The sequence below is a fragment of the Numenius arquata genome, chromosome 2 (genome assembly GCF_964106895.1).
Source record: "Numenius arquata chromosome 2, bNumArq3.hap1.1, whole genome shotgun sequence".
Lineage (NCBI taxonomy): Eukaryota > Metazoa > Chordata > Aves > Charadriiformes > Scolopacidae > Numenius > Numenius arquata.
Genome location: NC_133577.1, coordinates 38,288,453 through 38,308,068, shown reverse-complemented (window position 1 = coordinate 38,308,068; position 19,616 = coordinate 38,288,453). Strand labels below are relative to the sequence as shown.

The window sequence follows — 19,616 nt, the reverse complement described above, 5'->3', positions numbered from 1 at the left end:
GACTGAAGCCTAAATTAAAATATGAAAAGAAGAGGTGGGTAGATGGGGGTTCTTGGTAGCTGTTAATCTGCTAAATGGGACAGATTTTTTTATCTTCAAACTACTAATACATTTCGAAGCAGGTAAGGCTTTTGTGTCTTTTGTCCTTTCTTCTAGTTTTGATTTTTTTGTCTTTATCTGCACAACTACTTTTCTGCTAACTTGAGAGCTACTCTAGCCTATGCCATTCATCACAAGAACATCTCAGAGGGACTTGGAAATGTTTCAAGTTTTAACAATCAGAGACTTAACCTGTTTTTTCTCATGTAAGTTACCTGCCTAGACACACTAGGAAGACAAACATTGAATAACAGAAGTTGAATAATAATAGTAATGAGGAATTTTGCATGAGAAATAAAAACCTGGTAAAATCAGGTCTTTTGTTGTAGATTGCTAAGATACTTTACCAGTCTAAGAAAAAGTGTCGACATTTGTCAGGCTATCCTCCATAAATTAGAGTTACTGTACAGGGGAAGTGCAGCCTTAGCTGCTATAACTGTCCCTGCAACGTTTGCTATTTTATTGTGGCTTTTTTCTTTGAAATACAAGGGGGTATTTGGGGGTACGTTGGTAGTACTTGTTGAAAAAGTCCCTGTTTTCTTAGTTTAACTTTTTGTTGACTAATCATTACAATTCTTTTTATCTTGATCTAACCACATTTTCTGGCTTACTTGTCAATTAAAAAAAATTTTAAAAGGGGAAATTTGTTGTTTGGGGTTTTGTTTAATGAATTTGTTGCTTTAGAGCGGTGTAAGGTTGACAGCCTAGGAAACTAAAACATCAGTACATATTTTCTCAGACTATTTCAATAGTATGCTTTATCCCTGACCTGGAAAAGCCACCTCTGCATGTGAGAGGATAGTTCATTCTCCATGGCTCATTCAGTCCTTGTCCTTTTTGCTAGGACTGCCATCAAGATTGCTAATTATAGTAATAGGTTTGTGACGTGGGTACTTTTCCTCTGAAAACTGGTCAAATTCATTTGATACAGGCCATAAAGCAGCCATTAGCGGGTACCAAGTTTCAGCCACCAGCAGTTTGACCTGAGCAGTGTAGCAGTGTTTTTTCCTCACATCCTATTTCATTTTCTAATGTTCTTGTAGCCAAAAAAAGCTCCCAAACTGTTTTCTATTTCCAGTGGGTTTCATCCCCTTTTCTGCTGAAATCTATTTTTGATTGCGAGAAACTAAGCCTGCATCAGTTAAATAAGCCAGTACAAAATATTGTCGAGTGGGCTTTACATAGCCTTAAATATGTTGGGGTTTTTTGTTGTTGTTGTTTTGCGAGATTTTCTAAAAAAAAAAAAAAAAGCCACTGAAGGTGTGGCTTGGACAGAAATACAGAGTAAAGCACATTTTTCAAATTTACAAATTTACAGCTGTTAGTAGTGTAGCATCTTCCCTCAAAAGAAAGACTTAATAATGTTATAGCTTTAAAACTTCTTATTTGCTGGAAGAAAAGAAGCTTTAGAAAAAAGTGGTTTATGCCCACTAATTTAGCATCACTGGAAAGGGAACAAGAGGAAAGCATTAATAAGGCTTGCATTTTTTTTCGTGTTGGCGCTCTACATGATGCTAGCGAGTTAAAAGAATTTTTGTGGTATGGTATTTTTACACTTATGTCTATTTTTTTCTAAAGGAAACTTCATGAAGACTGAGATTTTCAGATTTCTGTTGCTAGCACTTTTTCTGAGTTTCCTAGCAGTGCTTTTCTTTAAATGGAAATGCAATCAGCCCTTACTTCATGGTGCCTTCGGTATTTCCTTCAGGTCTGACCACTACGTCCAAGAGTCACATCCTTAATAATCCCCGAAAAAATTATTGTTCCTCACCCCCTTACTACGTATAGATACATGCATCTAGGTACACATACACACATCTTTACCTTTCTTAGAATTGTTTGGCAACGTCAGTGTGTTTTTCAGTGCTTCACACTCAGGAATTGTGTTTGGATTACAAAAACGTGTATGGCTAGTTGATGGTATTTGTATATATCCTGACTCTGATTCACTACTTTCATTAGCACTAGAATTGAAAATAGGTGATTCTGAATGAGAATTGAGCTGATTCTGACATCAGTGATAATGATGTAATAATGCTGACTCTGAGCAGAATTGTTTCTGATATCTGGGGGCATGTCTTCTGTGCAGGTGCGGATGTTTGATTGCAGCTCATGCAAACTTGTGGCAGCGTTAAATGGATAATGGTGTAGATATGGTGGCCCAGAGTTAGCTACCTAAACAGTTTTGGAGGTTGCAGCCAGTATTTAGCTTCATGTACCCTACCTGTGCTCCACTTACTGGTCATACTTGCACTTGTCTAAAGATAGGATGGATAAATGTATACAGCTTGCAGTTACATCTCTCCCACCAATGTGGTGGGAGAGTGAGATCAGAATGAGTCCTGTTGGTATTTATTTTACAGAAATTATCTTTAGCTTACGTGGTTACTTCCCCACAGGAATAAAGATTTTCCTATACCTTCTGAAAATTTATGGCAAAGCCAATTTTGAAAATCTTGTGTGTAAATTTATCATTGGCCTTTAAATAATTATGATGTCTTCAGGAATGCAACCGTACTGGACGTAGAGACCAAGAGCAGCCCTGGTGTCAGATGAAGAAAATGGAGGGAGACAGGCTTATGGCTGGACATGGGGCCCTTAGCACACGTGTGTCCTCCTAACAGCACACATGCCATGTCGCACCACTGCTCATGCTCCTGGCAACTCATTGATTTCATATTTTGCTTGGCATTCTGGTTTCCGAGCTTTTACCTACCCGCACAAACTCCTTTGTGCCTATAGTAGGCGTGCACAGAAAATGCTGTATTTTGGATGCTCAGCAGGAACCTGACAGTAACATGAGAGAGGGTTTTTTTTATTTTCCAGGAGGAGGCACCTGTGCTGCCTTCCGAACTGCATGTGTGAAGTATAGTAAATATATGGGTTAAAAAAATCATAATTCAAATCCCTATAGTGGTACTGATCAGATCTCTGTTTCTGTAGCAATGAGAACCAAAGGTGGCCTTTTAAGGCTCACAGTTCATCTACCAATTTCCAGTTCTGCTTCAGGATTCTTAAAGTATTAGAGTGCGTGCTTTAAACCTACAAAACTTACCTTTACCTAATTTTCACCATTCTAACCTAAGTTTCCACGGAAACAGGGTTGAAAAAGCCGCTGGTAGCCAGCAGGCAGCCAGCAGCTGAGAGTGAGAACTCTCCTTTGTCACTTTCCACTACTGGATGCCTGCTGCGTGCCAGTGTGCAAAGCTACCTAGGCTTCTAAAATCTGGAATACTTTCAATTTGAGGGGGAAAAATTAAATTAATCTACTCTTTTCTCTCTCTGGATTGTCACAGTAAATTCCAGGAGGGCAAATGGGCTAATGAGTCCTGATCTGTTCAGTTACACTGAGCCCCACATAATCAAAGCTTTCCCAACCAACTGGGCCTCTCCTTTCATAATTTCCATGTGTTAAAAATGTTCTGTCTCAAATTTTGTATCTGTACACATCTACATGCATATAGTGGTACCTTAATTCTTTGTGGCTCTATATATCTATCTGTCTCTGTGTTTATGAGCCCATTTTGCATATCATATAGCCAATGCATAAAATTTCCTTTTTTCCTGTATACTTAGGAAACATTTCTGAATGAACACATTATAACTGATCCTCAGTTAAATATTAGAAGTAGGATGTGAATGGAGATGGCTTTTAACCAGAAGTAGATTATAGCTGCGGGAAGACTAAAGGGTCTATTTGGTCAAGACTCATACAAAACTGAGATAAGCATGCACAACCTGACAAGATCAGATTAGACCCTTCCCCCACAAGTGCTTTTCCCATAAATATTTATCTACTTTGTATTATAAATAACCAGGAAATGAAAAAGAAGGGTAAATTCTTTTTTAAAAAAATAGGCTAGAAATAGAAATGCATCTTCAAATCTTCGGGGTAATGATATTTTAAGTATGCAGTAAATTCCAATACTGGTTGCCGTTTTTAAATGGGAGTAAAGTACTGAAAGTCTTTGTGGCAGCTACATAAATCAGCAGCATTTATAAACAAAGGAGAACTTTGCGCATATGTGCCTTTTTGCCTACTGTTGGGTACCTTAGAATTAAATAACTTATCACCTATGAGAGAATAGGTGTTGACAGAGTCAGCACTGCTGTATTTTTTAAGCTTGCCTGAGGCAACATAGCTGGCATTGAAGTTAAGCTTGGCATTCTTTCACCCTGTCCCTCCTCCCTCCAGCCCAAGTGAATGCTCACTTCATCAATGAGAAACACAACTGACTTGCCTGCCAGATGCAACGGAGGTCCATGAATTCACATCTATTCTGCAAATTTGTGTTTCATTCAGATTGTCGTTACTTTGACTTCACTTCCTCATGCAGCCATGTTAAGGGTAAACATCTGAAGCCATACATGTGCCGCTGATTCAGAAATGCGTATTTGCCGGTGATCCACTCATCAGAACCTGTGTGGATTGCCTTTCTGTTGTTATGAAAAATAGGTCTTTAGCTTTGAGATTTAAAACCTTAAAAATGTACAGAATAATATTTTTACATTCATCTTTGAAAGTAACAAGTGTATAGTTTTTAAAACACTTCTGTGTCACATAAGAATAATATTAATACTTTAAAAATCTCAAGATGAAAAATGTACGTCCTTTTTCCTTTTCTTTTCTTTTTTTTTTTTAAATCTTTTTTTCCTCTAGCATTTTACGATGGGATAATGAGACAGATGTCTCTCAACTGGAAGGACATTTTGACATTGTTATGTGTGCTGACTGGTAAGTACATAAAAATCATAAAACTCATGTTAGAAAAATAGCTTTGCTGGAGTAATTGTACTGTGCTGCTTGCTGATGGCTAAGCAAAGTCAACAAATGAAGCACAAAGCCACCTTAACCTCAACAAATTAATATTCATCTCCATGTGACAGTTATAAGGTAGTCTTCTATCACACAGTAACTTCTACCACATTATTTCCCAAAGATTGATTTTGAGAAGCATTTCCATTTTCTGGAATTGCCTCTGTTTCATGCTTGACGTATCAGTAAATGGACGACTTAGGCAAATTGCAAATAATTATGGCTCAGTGAGGAACAGTCTGGAGAAAAGGGAGTTTATCAACACAAACAGCTCAATTAGCTTACTTCTTAGGAAAGATCTGACTATTGATATAAAGGGATATATTTTTTGCTCCCCGGAAAATCTTTCTGAGGAAAAAAAGATTTGCAAAACCTTTTTTCCCCTCTCACATTCTGTTTCTTAAATCAATTTGACAGCAGTGTTTGTAGACATAGGCTTTATATTATTTGCACAGGCACATGTTAATTGTAAAATAATTTGTAGTAAAAAAAATTAAAGCACAGCACTTAATTTATGAAAAGGTAGATATACGTATATTGTTTAATAATTTATGCAAATAGATTTGATTATTGACACAACTGTTTTCTGATACTGTATTTGTAGAATTGTGCTGTGCTGTATTTGCTGCATGCTAACTTTAAAAATGGTACATTATTAATAATTTGTGTTATATAAATGGAAGCATTGTAAAAAGAGATATGCAAATTTCATTTAGGAGAGTAGATATCTTTAAATAAATCTGTCTTTCCTTCATTAATATTTGCTCTTGACCCTTTAAATGTCCAAAACAGAAAAAGCTATTTATTTTTCGTTGCACATAACTATTGTGAGAGACCAAATTCTGAAAACAGGGACTTCCTAGGACAGCTCAGTTCAGCAGATTTCTGTACCTTGCTAAGAAATAGTTAAAGGAAAAACGCAAAGGAAAGTACGAAGCTGTCTATTGTCTTTTTAAACAATGTTCTTTTTAAGTGGCTTCTGATAAAATATTCCTCCAAGCTTTTTTTTTCTTTTTTTATCTTTTTTTTTTTTTTTGCTTTGATTTTGCTATTTAAGCAAACTCTTCTTATTTCAGAAAAGTTACTGGGTTTGTGCAGCACTGGAGAAAGTGCGTTTAGTCATGTTTTTCCCTTTTTCTAATACCTATTTGTTGACAAAATGCAACAGTGCTTCATTTCTCTTAGCATTTAATTTCAGAAAAGTTCTTTGTTCCCAAAAAGGACAGAGAAGGGTTTCTAACTAATCGCTGATAATGTGCCTCAGAGATGCATCATCTGATTAAAATAAGGAGCTAAACAACACCATATGATTTCAGCAAGTAATTTAGTAAATGCCTTCCTCACCAAATATTAGAATGGATACTCCAGGTTTCATTGCACAGATGAAGTTAATGCTGGACAGGATTAGATCAGATTAAGTATGAAAGTCAGATCAGAGTGCTGGCGGACATGAGCAGGAGGGCAGCAGTCTTCTCGGAGGCTTAGACAAGGCTCACATATGGATGTTCTCCAGATTATGTGGGTGAAGCAAGGTCTTGCCAAGAGATTTAGAGTTAAATTTGTTCTTCACACAAATATCAAAACAACCTGGCTGTGCCATCTCTTGTATTCTTGATACTCACACCATGTCATCCTATTTGTGCGGGGCGTACAGCAGAGTGGAGCGAGACTTAAGTTGGTTTTTTTGGTAATATTCTTGCCTAATACTCCTCCCAGTCTGTTTGGAAATAGTGTAGTTTCTTTAGGAGACAAAGAATCAAACATGACAGGTAAAATACATAATGCATTTGAAATCCCTGCATTTTGTACATTTATTTTGAAGCACTTAAGATGCAGGTAAGTGTATAAATATTTATAGATTTCTAAAAAAATAAATAGAAATGTGCAGGTTAGTTCAAAGTACTTGTTTTTATTCACAAATTGTCTCTATTTTCTTATTGCAAGTGCCCATATATATAGTTTAATAAACATGAAAATCCTTTTATTCTTTGTTTCTCTTAGAAATCATTCTTTTAGCTATGGACACTAGGTTTTCTGGTACATGAAAAGGCTGGGGAAGAAACTGTTCCATGCTTTATCAAACTCGAATCTTCTTTTCATTTTCATGTATTTCTCTTCCAAGATACAGAATTGGCTTGAGAACTGTTGGCAGGATTTTTGCTCTCTGAATTTTTTGGGCTGCCATTGAAGGGGAAAAAAAAATATCTCTTTTCTTATAGCTCCTCGGCTGAAACCTGAAGTATGCAGCGATAAAAACAGAATAGATTGCATTTAGTTTAACACCATCATATAGCTCATTGTCAGTCAATAAAATCTGGGATTAGAACAGAGAACTAGAAAGCAAAAAATCTGAGTTCAAATATTAGGTACATGGATAAATTTTTATTGAAGTATTTCCAGCCAGGGTGATATTGTCTGATTCTCTGAATAGCTAACCAGTGGTACTGCTTGATCCCATTTACATGAAAACAAGCTGTATTCATAAACATATTCCAAATCCACATGGAGGTTCAAGTAAAAATGTACATGATTACAACAAGCAGCGATATGTTTATATTCATATATTTACAGTCAGACTTTCATAAACCTTGTGTGCAGGGGTGGAAAATAAGTTATTTCCCAGAACAGACAGTCTATTAGTTAACAGCTAAATTTAGTAGCTCAACTAGATTATAAAATAAATAAGAGGCAAACTGTGAAAGCTAGTCATTATTTAACCATTCAGGATTTTGACAATAAAAATAGTTTCATGGTTCAGTAGTTCCAAAATAACTTATAAAATGTCAACTATGTGATAAAAACAAGGAAAAATAAATCTTGGTGAAGCCACACCTGGAAGAAGGATACACGGGAAAAAAACCTACTGAAATAATGGAATTTTTAAAGCATATCCTCCCACCTCATATTTTTGAGGGGGAATTTTAAGGCTGCCAGAATTTTAGACTTTTGTTTGACCTACACTTGTGGATAAAAAATCATGCAGGTGCCGGAATTGTAAGAGTGAGTATGAATAAAGGAGGAGAAATAACAGGCCTGTATGGACAGGCCAAAAACAAGACTCTTCCAAAGCTCTTGAGAGCCTCAGGTTTCTGATTATTTAAAAGGAAGTGTATATACTTTTCTTTATTGGGAAAAAAGTTGCTGAGATTTTTAGTCAAATAAGAGAGTCAAGGCCAGTAGGACTGAGCCAATAGAAAAATCTTTGTATCACATTCTTGTAAAAGAAGTTTTCACAAATAATTTCAATGTAGAGACAGTGTAAGGTCTAGATCCCCATATCACTTTGGAAATGCATAACTTTACTTACTTAGCCTGATTGTGTTCTTAAAGTTTGGCACATGCATAAGTATATACACAACAGAGGCCAGGGGTGGGGGTGGGCTATCCCACATTACTTTCACTGCTGAGATTTTTGCTGAAGTCACAGGGAGTTGTGCATTCACCAGGAATGTAGACCTGAACTGAAAGTATTCTTTAAATATCTTAAAGTATGTCGATTTTGTCTCCATTTGTATTTCATTTAATATAAGGAAATATTTTTGCGGGAATACATGTTGTCCTTCTTCAGTTTAAATTTATTATTCGTTTTAAGCCTGATTTCTTGCACACACTTTCAAGTGTATTTGAATCTGACGACATGGAAGTAAGGGTTTTTTCAGTTTATGTCAGCCGTGTAGTTGAAGGCGAACAAAAAGATAAATGGCTCTATACACTAGGCACTCTATGTGAATGTAATCATGTCTGAAGTACACCTGTAAACTAAGCTCTTTTACCAATTGCAAAGATGCAAAAAGAAAAATAAGTTCACATCATAGCCTATAAGATATAAGCCTATAGATGTAAGATGTAAGTATATGCCTATAAGATGTAAATATTTGCCCCTTGTTGCGAGGCACAACATAAAAGGGTATCAGCATGAAGCAAACTGAGAATCTACTTGGTTTTTTAATTTGTTTCCTTGTTGCTTACTGTTACTTCTGTACAGTTTTGGTATAAGCCTTCATTTGGTTTTAATGGTAATTTAAAAAAAAAACCAAACCCAAAACAAGAAGAGAGAGGTGATGAGACTGCCTGCCTGTTCATGCAGATTTCACAGGTTAAGAGCACTGCCTAGACAAAGGCCGAATCATAAACTGTGTTTTTGCCTCTCTGCTGCTGTGATCTGAAACTTCCTTGCTGACCCGAGAAACCCTTGCTGTTCCTGTCCTGAGCTGCTGCTTTCACGGTGTCCTTACTACATAAACAGGAGACATTGCCACTAAAGTAATGGCAAGCTAAACTAAATTTGAATTAAGGTATGAGAACTGAGAATGGTTTAGAACAATACATTATTTAATTTTACTGAGCTGTTGTGAACCTTAAAGGATTCTCTCAGGTACATTATCAGTATTCTGTGGTAATATTTAGTCATACGAATTCTACTGGTAAGGGAAATTGTGTGACTAAATCTCCTTGCGTGGGCCAAATCCTGTGCTGGCCCTGTCTGTAGCACAGATTATCTAACGTCTTCTTCAGGATTTTCCTCATTCAAGGCATCCTCCGACTCAGACGGAGGATAGAGATGTTCCCTGCAGTCACTGCATTGCATTAGCATTGCTTCCAGGCTTCTCTGGTCAAAGTGTGTGGCTCACAGAACAACAGACTGGAAAACGCAAAATTGGAAATTATTCTCAGTTGAAGTAGGTCCTTCCTACTCTTTTCCCAGGGACAGGCCTTTTGGAGGGCAGGGACAACTGGGGAGCAGAGCCAGGGCAACTGTCTCAGGTTATCTGGGTTTCCTAAGCTAAGCGGAAGAGTCTGCTTCCCATACTACCAAAATATCAAGTGGGAGTTGGACAGAAAAGGCATTATTGAAGTTGTCTAGTCTCTTGGCAGGTCATGTAACCATTTTAAGTTCTCAGACACTCAGTTTCTAGCGAACAAAGGCCTGTAGTTCTCTCATTGTAAAGGAACAAGATTGGTAGCAGCAGTTGTGCCCCGATGTTATTGTAAAAAAGAGAGAATGCTATGCAGGTCCATGAAAAAGGAATTTTAGCACTGGTAAGCTGACTCAAAATTGTGTTTCCACTACACTGCTTTCAAAAATAAAAATATTATAAGTGCATTTTTCATTTGGAGTGTGCTTCTGTCTACACAGGATCTCAGCAAGTCTTAAATGTGTGCATGCTTACAATGTTTCATGTTGAAGAAAATTAATTATTTTTAGTGATTCTTTTGGGAGAGGACTCATGCACTGTGTTCCATCTCTTCTGCAGGTGGCTAAGTTCCCAGTGAAGTAGTGTCTTATGGTATCTATCTGCATAGGGATCTACCTGAGGTGAACATGATTAGAGCTCCCAGGAGACATTAGAGATATCAGCTGCTGTTTCAAAGAATTAAATTTAAACAAGCATTTTTTCAATAAGGTTCTTCCAGTAAGATTAATCAAAGTTGAGGGGCAGCCACCATGCCAATTGCTCCAGTTTAAATTTTCTTGTGGGCAGGCTATTAGAGAAATTGTTAGCTAGCACTTCTATATCTTAAGAAGAAATTCAAAAGGTGATACTTGTATATGAAATGTTCTTTAAGAAATGTATGGATACCATATGGATACCAGTCTACCATATTTTCTCAACAATGTGAGGTTCTGCCACATTTTACTGATGAGATTTGGTCACTGGCAAGTTTTCTAATTGGCTTTCCCCTATCCCTGCCTCCCCCCCAGAGAGTAGCAAAAATTCACAGCTCCTACACAGCTGCTTGACCCTGTGATATGTAATACTGTGTTCTCCTTGGTAGCTGTGGAGTGTCCTTACCTAAATATCCACACATACTCCAATCTTGACAACTGGCATGTGGTTGGCAGACCACTTTTTTCTCTTCAGTGGTTTCATATATTCTTTATATTCTTTTAGATATTTCAAACTTGGCAAAAAATTACCCACATCGCTTCAGAAAGAGATGTTTGAGAATAAAGGAAAAGGGGATATAGAAAAGAATCATAAAGAATGGACAAAATGCCGTGTAGTGTGGAATTTGAGCTTGACACAGGCTTGGAAGCAGTTTTATTGCAGAGAAAGCATGAAAAATAATGAAGAAAGAATCACATTGTTTGTGGCCTGCTTGATAGAGTTTCTTATCTGAATCACCAATATAAATGCAGCCCATGGTAGTAAGGACTGAACGGCATCGGTTGCTATCCGACGGTTGTTCGCTAACCATTGTAAATGCACTCTCATCCACAGTAACTACATGTCCACAAATATCTAGTCAAGAGTGATTGGCACCCTGGTTGCCACTATTAGTATATACATTAAGGTACTGAGGGGCATGAAGAATGAATTATCCCCTCAAATCATGAGGTAATCACGCCAAAATAGGGCTGAGCATGTTGGCAACATTGCATGGGAAAATTGACTCTGCTGCTGTCCTTGCGGGACCCATGCTGGAGATGAAGGATTTCACTCTTGAGAGAGGAAACTCTGTACGATCTGGGTCATTGTATTTGAACAGTGTTTGAGGGAGGGAGAGAGGAGGTAGGGGCTTGTAAATCTTTATAGGAATAGATAGAGATAGATATATAAATAGAACAAATATGCATAGTAGATAATAATGAATTAATGCCACAACTGTGAAAGTAAAAGGGAAAAAAATACCCGTAATAGTAATGCCTGAAATACAATAGAAAATACTTCAAAAAACTAACACAAACACCCCCCCCATCTTGTATAAAAAACATGTAAAATGTTAGCTTTGAATATTGATCGTGATTTCTGGTATGGTAGTATTTTAATAGCTAGCATATGTGATCTGTGAATTCCAGCTCTATAAAGATCTGCTTCAAGCTGACATTTTAGCTTTGGTTTTATGTATTTTTTAATATTTAAAAGTAGCTGAGCTGGACGGAAATGTAGACCACAGTTTCTCTTTTACAGCATTGTGTAAACATATGTAATTAGCCTTGTACTTATCTGCATTAGTATCATTAGAATTGAAAACCCATTTTAATCTGGATTCTGTTCTCTTCTCAATGTCAGCCTGTTTCTGGACCGGTACAGAGCTAGCCTTGTTGATGCAATAAAGAGATTACTCCAACCCAGTGTAAGTATGTTTCTATTTTCTCCTGAACACTGGCTTCAGAATAATTAGTCTGTGCACAATGATTGAGAGAGTAATGGAATGGCAGGATTAATGTCATGTAATACTTTAATACTTATTATGTCCAACTTCAATTGAGTCTTCTAATCTATCAGATTCTTTCCTAATCATAAACTAGGAAACTTCTTATACTTGGCCTTCTGATAAGGAACACAGTGGGTAGTAAAATAAATGAAACCGCTTCAAAGATAGCGTGAGATTATTTTTATCAAAGCGTTTCTCAAGTATTTTCCTTTGATAATAATGTCTTCATATTAAAGTAAAAGTACGATATTGAAAGTTTTTATGTTGGCTTCTGTCATTTGTAATCCCTTCAATTGTAACCTTTGTCATTGTGTTTTTATTTATTATGAAAGAATATTTTTTTCTTTTCATTTCTGTTTATATAAAATGAACAAAACCCTTATGCATATATTGCAGCCTAAAACTTTTTTCCCATTAAGTAAGCCCTGTGTTTACATGTTTTATATCTTAGAACATAAAAAAAATAAGCTCTTCATAAAATGCCTACATGTTCTACATGAGTGTCACTGAGGAAATATTTTACCTACCTCAGTCTATTAGGCTGTTAAATCAGAGAGACCTACAGGCAAAAAGAAAAAAAAAAAAAAGCTGTTATGTGCATATACTTAATCCCAACAAATAATCTTAACCCTAAAAATAAAAAATTAAAAAGAAGATATCAAAATTGAGAATACAAGTAAACGTGAAGTAATTGCTGTAAGTAGGTATTTGAAACAGGAATTTTACCTTTCATGCTTATCATACAAATCTTCCTGTAAGGTTTCCATTTCAAAACAAAAGTATTTCATGTTAGCAATGCATTCTCCAAACTTTATTTTAAAATTGTACTGTACTTTTTGTACAAGAGATTTTCTTTGTAAAAGGAATAGAAGACCCAAACGTGCAAAGGCTTAAGAAACAGAGTCATTTTAGTCATGTAAGTAATCCCATTCTTTGCTAAGAGTGATCAGGTTTCTATTCTTGGTTCTATCATAGACTTTGCTGAGTGACTTAAGGCAAGTTACTTAAGACCGAATTATTTTAATGAGCTCTGGGGCAAGGCTGCCAGGAAGACAGGAGAAATGTAGCCACCCTGAGGAAAAGGTTACCCAGGTATTTCTGTTAGTGGCAGCAAGGGGAGGTTAAGTAGCTCCTGCCCAGAGGGATACATTCTGACTTCCACGATGTACCATCATTTGTCAGTGTGCAATAATTTTTGGGACCAGATGTCCCAAACCCTCCCCAAACCCCAAATTTTGGCTTCCAGATCCCAAAAGATCTGGAAGACAAAGCTGATTCCAGTTTAAAAAAAATCAAAAAGTGCTTTTTCCAGCCCAGATCAATGTCCACACCTAGTTCTTCAGGTAGCGCCATAGACCACTGTAGCAACTCCATGAAAGGACACTGGGGGAGAAGAGCGTGAGTGGCAGGAAGAGAAGTGTATAAAAGGTGCCCTGGTACCTGTGACCCGGTTAGAGCCTCTAGCTGGACTGGAAGAATAGCTGTTCGTTGTTTTGTCTCCTGCTCATAGCTAATCATGGTCTGGTGGTCAATGTTGCCAAAAGCACGAGTACACACATGTATTTGTGTATGCACAGAAACATGCATCCTTTACCTGGGCTGATTAGCCCAACCAGAGAGTTTGATTTAAAAAACAATGTCGATAAGGCAGCCTGAATTTTAAGTAGTGTTCATAGCTCAAGTTCCCATCTATGACAATTTAGGAATTGTTAACCCGTCTTGAAACCAAACCTGGCCTGACTTTGTTGCTTTTTAACTCCAGTCAGCTAATTCAAATTCAGAACATGCCTTGGTTTTTCAGACTAGATGAACTACAGTCCTTTGTGAATGTAGATGGAGTAAAGGGAGATGGCTTTTTGTTTCCCGTCTTCCTAGTCTGGCTCACTTCTGCACATTGGGATTAATAGCATAGCCTGTATTATTTGCTCTGCATTTTAGGCCATGGTTCCTATTTCTGGTCGGCAAAGCTAGCTTAAGAAAACCTTGCTCCTTGCAGGAATTTCTGTTGCAGAGGTTTGGACCACTGTCCAAACTGTATTTTTTAACTTAACTTAATAATTTTAAGTCATTTGCCTACTCCCCTTTATGGTCATATGGATGGATATCCAGTTATGGCATGGCCTGCAAATTGTTATAATTCATAACTAAGAGGACAGCAAACTATCATGTGGGGTAGAAGCTGGAAGTACAGACAACTTAAGTGAGCCTTCTTGTCCAAAAAGAACATGTTAAACAGATGCCTTCAAGCATATGCTTTCATGGTCATATGAAAGACCCAAATAAAAGCATATACACATTTGAGATCCAAAGAGAAAATGCAATCACAAGTATGTAATAGTTATTATTTTTACTGTTCTTGTTAACCTGTATAAATCTAAGGATAACATCAGAGGAAACATTACTAAATGGCACTGTACTTTGGCCTTTGAAGGAAAAATAAATTAATAGTGAACTCATTTGCCACTTGCAATAATTAAGAATAGTTTATGGGCATTAGTTTATGCCCAAATTAAGACATAAAGTACTTTGATTAAGTTCAGTCTTCCACATGAATTATTTTGTCTCAAATTTAGAAGTTACATTTGCTTATTGGTAATACTTGGTCAAATTGTTAGAGGAACGCTCTCAAATTGAAGACACATCTAGATGTAAGACATCTTTTAGATATAACTAGAATAGAAGAGTGCAGGGAAAATAAGAGCCAGCAAAACTGAAAGGAAAAGTGGAGTAAACAGAAAATAACGGGTATCCTTACAAAGCTGTCTTGAAGGAGAAATTCAGAACAGGTAATCTATTCTTACTGTTAATTTAAAAAGAGATAAATTTATCTGCAGTACTTCCCTTCTCATGAAGGGTGTTATTTGTGGCTCTTAGAATCCTTATGGCACAGAATGATGTGGTTTGGGTAACTTTTTGTTTTTCTGGAAACAGGACTCTGGTCATTTCAGTCATCTGATTCATATTATGGTCCCATGGACAGTTGCATTGGCACAGGCAGAGAGGACCAGAAATTCACACAGGCAGAAATGAGAAGCTCGCAGGGTAACTGGGGACTAAAATTTTTTATCTGAATTTGTTACAAAGGCAAACATCACCTGTAAACCAATTCCAAGAATTAGGCACTGAAATTTTACATTGAACAAATTTATCTTGAATGGCTATATTTTATTCCTCTTATAAGCAAGCTACGTGATTTGCCAACATTTAGTTTTATTTTTTCCTACCATTAAAATGTGCTTTTAATTTCAATCTCAGAACAAGCAATTGTTTGTTTGCGTATTTCCCTAATTAAGAACATCTTTTATGAAAGCTTTGATTCTTCTGTGGCCTGACCATTCAAAATCCCAATGAAGTCAATAGGATGCTATTGAACTGTGATTATTACCAGCAAATAAGACTGCATTTAATAATGATTGATGAGTAAACTTAGTCCTAGTCATGTCCAAAATGTGAATGTCTGTCACATTATCTAGTTGCAGCATTTTGATGACACTTCAAAATATTGTAATGGAAATAGACATTTTCCTTTGCATTTTCTTTATGAGTTTACTGGAAGTATTTTCCCAGCTGAGGAAATGCCATTCTGAACTTGAAACATCATCCTAAACTGGGAGGCACTTTTGAATTACAAGCTTCAAATTAAACAACCTTAGGATAGCCCATCAAGTGTAAATCCAGCCCACTGGTCTAATTTTGTTATTGTAGAGCAACCAATTTTAAAATTAGAAATGTAAATGGAGCCCCCCAGCAGGTATCAGAATCACAGAGATCAATCAGTTGACAAGAAAGTGCTTCAAACCCAGATTATGGTAGACCAGAATTGACAACAATACCTCCACAAAAACTCCTCCAGTTTTAAGGAGATTATTGTAGTGATAAACTTAAATCATGATTCCTTGTTTTTTTATCAGCTAGAGCAAGATCCTAAGGTGTTCAGGATGCACACTAAATTCAATAGAAGAATGGGGTTTTACACCAACTAAGGAGCAAGCCAAAAGTAGCTATGTAGTGATTTCCATAAAAGGCCATTCCCCTTTTTTGGAGTTATTTCAAGATTTTCGTTCTGTTTTTAAGAGATATTTCATATCATGTTGCATTCTATTGTACTGTACTTCTCTTCCAAATTAAGTTTGAGGTAATTAGTCTACAGAAAGCGTGAGAAGGAATGATCAGATGGACTGCTGACTCCAAGTGGAAAACTGTAAGGAGGGTTGATGTTGTATGAGCTTTGCTTCCTCATTGAATTTGCTGGATCCATGGCCAACGTAGGGCTTGGGGTCCCCAGCACTCTCTGTTCAAGCCAGTCCTGAAGTCCCCATGTGAATCATGTGGTCAGTGAGCCCTGGGTGGAGACCTGGTCCCTGTTACAGTGACCTCTCTGTGAAGCTGCTCATGGAGATGAGGGACTCCAGAGGAGTCTTATCCTTCTTATGCTGGGAAGGGTCCCTGCAGAACAATGTTCTGGGGAGTGTGAGGTGGCAGCAGGAGGAGGAGAATCCTCAGCTGAAGGCTCCCTTTGCTGCCCACTTCTGTCTGATGACATTAAAGTGTGCCAAGGATGTGAGGGAAGTTACAGCACATTTTGCATTGATGGTGATTTCCTGTGTTTAAAGTTTTTCATCCTGAGCTGAGCCTATATTCAGACCTAACATTTACATAAACAATTCCAGTGCCTTCGGTGGGAGTTACACCCGTTTGCACCTCATATTTAGCTGTGGAATTAAAGTTATAGCTACACAAATGAACAGAAGTGAGTAGGTTTGGATATTGCCCCAGGTCTCCTTTGTACTTAAATTTCCCATGAGAAAGATGAGGATAAAAGTATTTCCCTATCTCACAGAGGCATTGTGAGAATAAATACAGCGCTGTGGTATTAATGATTGGAATCTTCTGAGTACACATTAGTACCATAGATACTGACGTAGAGTTTTTATTGCTGCCTCACTGCATGTTGTCTCAGCTTATATGTGCATGAGCTGTAACACACAGATTTGTTCCCTGTCGTCCTCACTAAGTATGTGTGTCAGCGTTGTAACTTTCCAGAGTTACCAGTGAAGTTCTCTCTTTTGATCGCTTTTTTCCTCTGGTATCCAAGATTGCATTTTCTCAAGCCAAACATTCTTCTATGGCATCTAATAATTTTATAACTTCTTCAGATCCCTAAAAATATTTTTTGTCTCTTTGATTGATTACAGCACGTCACAATTCAGTCTTAGCTCTCATTAATATAGAAGTTAAATAAAAGAACTCACAGTAAACTTTGTGGCTCCCCTCCGTGTGATAAGCTGTTGGCTGATATTGACCTTTGTTTACAGCTGTTCAACCAGTTTTCATTCCATGTGACAGAACATGGTATTCAGCCAATTAGAATTAATTCTGCAAATAAGATTTCAAGAAGTGCTGTATCAAGTAGGTTAGATTTTGGGCTAGTACTTTGCACAGAGTGTCTAAAATCTATCAGCTCAAGGTGCGGTCATTTTTGTTTTCTTAAATGCAGAAGGATGAACAAAAAATTAGCTAACAGACCATAATGTATTGCCTGGGCATCATAAATGGCCTGATCATCTTGAAAGATCCAGAATTACTATGCAAGAACATTAAGTCCTGCTTTAAATGTGATTTACCAATTTAAGGTCAAATTTGATTGCACTGCTCAGGTAGTTTAAAATAGCTTTTAAAAATGAATGATTGGGTCTGATTTGCCTCCCCTTTTGGCTTGTTTTACAGTGTTGTAATTCCACTGACAGCAAATGGGAGGTACTCTTGTATGTGTGCGAGTGAATAAAGAAAATCATTATTTACAGTCTTTGCGTGGTCATGAGCTAACAAATGGATTTTGCATTAAGTATATGTTTATATGCTTTTTCTGTGTTTTATTTTGGTAATTCATAGCCACCATTATTATATGAAAAGAAGCAGATGTATGGCAGTTGGAAGTTTTCTAAAGAAAGTATTTATTTATTGATTTCTATTTTGCATTTGTTTAATCACAGAAATCTTGTCTATTTTGAACTATTATTTATATTACCCTATTTTAGTATTTTACCAAGAGAACAATTGACTTTTCCAGCTTGAGTATATTAAAAGCTTAGTCAGGTGTATGTTATATCTGGTTCCCTTCCGGTTTTAAAAATGTATAAATTCTCTTTTTAATGTTCCAGGGAAAAGCAATGGTATTTGCTCCACTCCGAGGGAATACTTTAAACCAGTTTTGCAATCTAGCTGAAAAAGCTGGTTTCTCTATCCAAAGACATGAAAATTATGATGAACACATTTCGAACTTCCACTCCAAGGTTAGTTTTCTGCTTGTGTTAGATAACACTTTAATCCGCATTGCATTTTGAAGAGATCATGGTCCTTTTGGCAGGTAACCTAAATGTTTGATTAAAGTACTCCTTAGGTGTGCTGTTTCTGAACAGCTATTTTTGTATCTGATTATTTTGTGTGGTAGAACCATCCTTTATCTCTGCACGTCTAGAAGAGTTTTGCAGAAGCATCTCCTGTTTACCCTTTTCATTCATAGAAATCTAATTTATGAGAGTCTTTTCTTGTTGTTAGCTGCCTATAAATATATGGCACACAAGCATTTACATTTTAATAAAAAGCTTGCAACTTTTAAGTAGGTTAAATACTGAAATGGACTGAAATAAATCGGAGGTGAATGTCTAATTGTATCATATCGTACCTTAAATCCTTATCTCTGGCTGCTTTATGGCTGGGTCAGTTGGCAGCTTCAAACTGCTAAATCTCATACAGAATTTCACAGTTGTGGGGTTATATGTCAGATCGAGGCGCTACAAGATTTAGGTCAAAAGCACTTATCTGAGCGTGATTTCTAAGCTTGCTTACATAAAGCTACTGTTATCAGTCTCCTTTTTTATTATTTATAAGTATAGAATAATACAGGACAGGAAGAGGAAGGTGCTTCACGGAAAACTTTTTAGGAATTTCTTATTTTCCTGTGTAGAAGCGCTTATCAAAATCATATTTATTACTTGCAATTCTGAGATCTCTATTTCATTCTGTAAAGAAATCTACTGTTGTAGGTCCATATGACCTTAGACATAACCTCTTGCAATTTTCTAAGAATTGCTCTTGGAAAATATAGACATGTTCAGAATTGAAGTGAAATGTATTTTTTTCTATTTAGCACCACCATAGGATAGAAATCAGATTATGCTAAAAAAAACTGTGTGTGTGAAAAAACATATATTTATTATGTAATTTTATATTTAATACAGACTCCCATTAAAGCTATCTAGACACACGTACATAAAATCACTTAATTTCATTGTTCAGGTAGGTCTGAATCTGGTCACACTAAAACCAAATAAATTTCAGTCATCATTCATCTACCACCTTGGCTTTAAATCATATAAAATTATATAAATGTAAGGCCCAATGTGATGGGGTTTTTATTTGCCTCCACCTGAAAAAGGGCATGATTTCGATTATGTAGTTTCATGGTAGTAGTTCTCTTTCATTATCCACTGCATCCAAATCAGCTCCACAGCAGTGAAATGCAGGAGTAATAGTTGTT

General features: G+C 36.7%; 1 protein-coding gene across 1 annotated transcript in view; it reads left to right on the top strand.

The window, feature by feature from the left end:
* The window catches only part of CAMKMT (calmodulin-lysine N-methyltransferase), a 219,448-nt gene that overhangs the window by 192,856 nt on the left and 6,976 nt on the right, over positions 1 to 19,616 (top strand). The window contains exons 8-10 of the mRNA XM_074168885.1: positions 4,760 to 4,834; positions 11,932 to 11,995; positions 18,238 to 18,369. Coding sequence (XP_074024986.1) covers positions 4,760 to 4,834; positions 11,932 to 11,995; positions 18,238 to 18,369 — 271 coding nt within the window. The remainder of the gene's footprint in view (positions 1 to 4,759; positions 4,835 to 11,931; positions 11,996 to 18,237; positions 18,370 to 19,616) is intronic.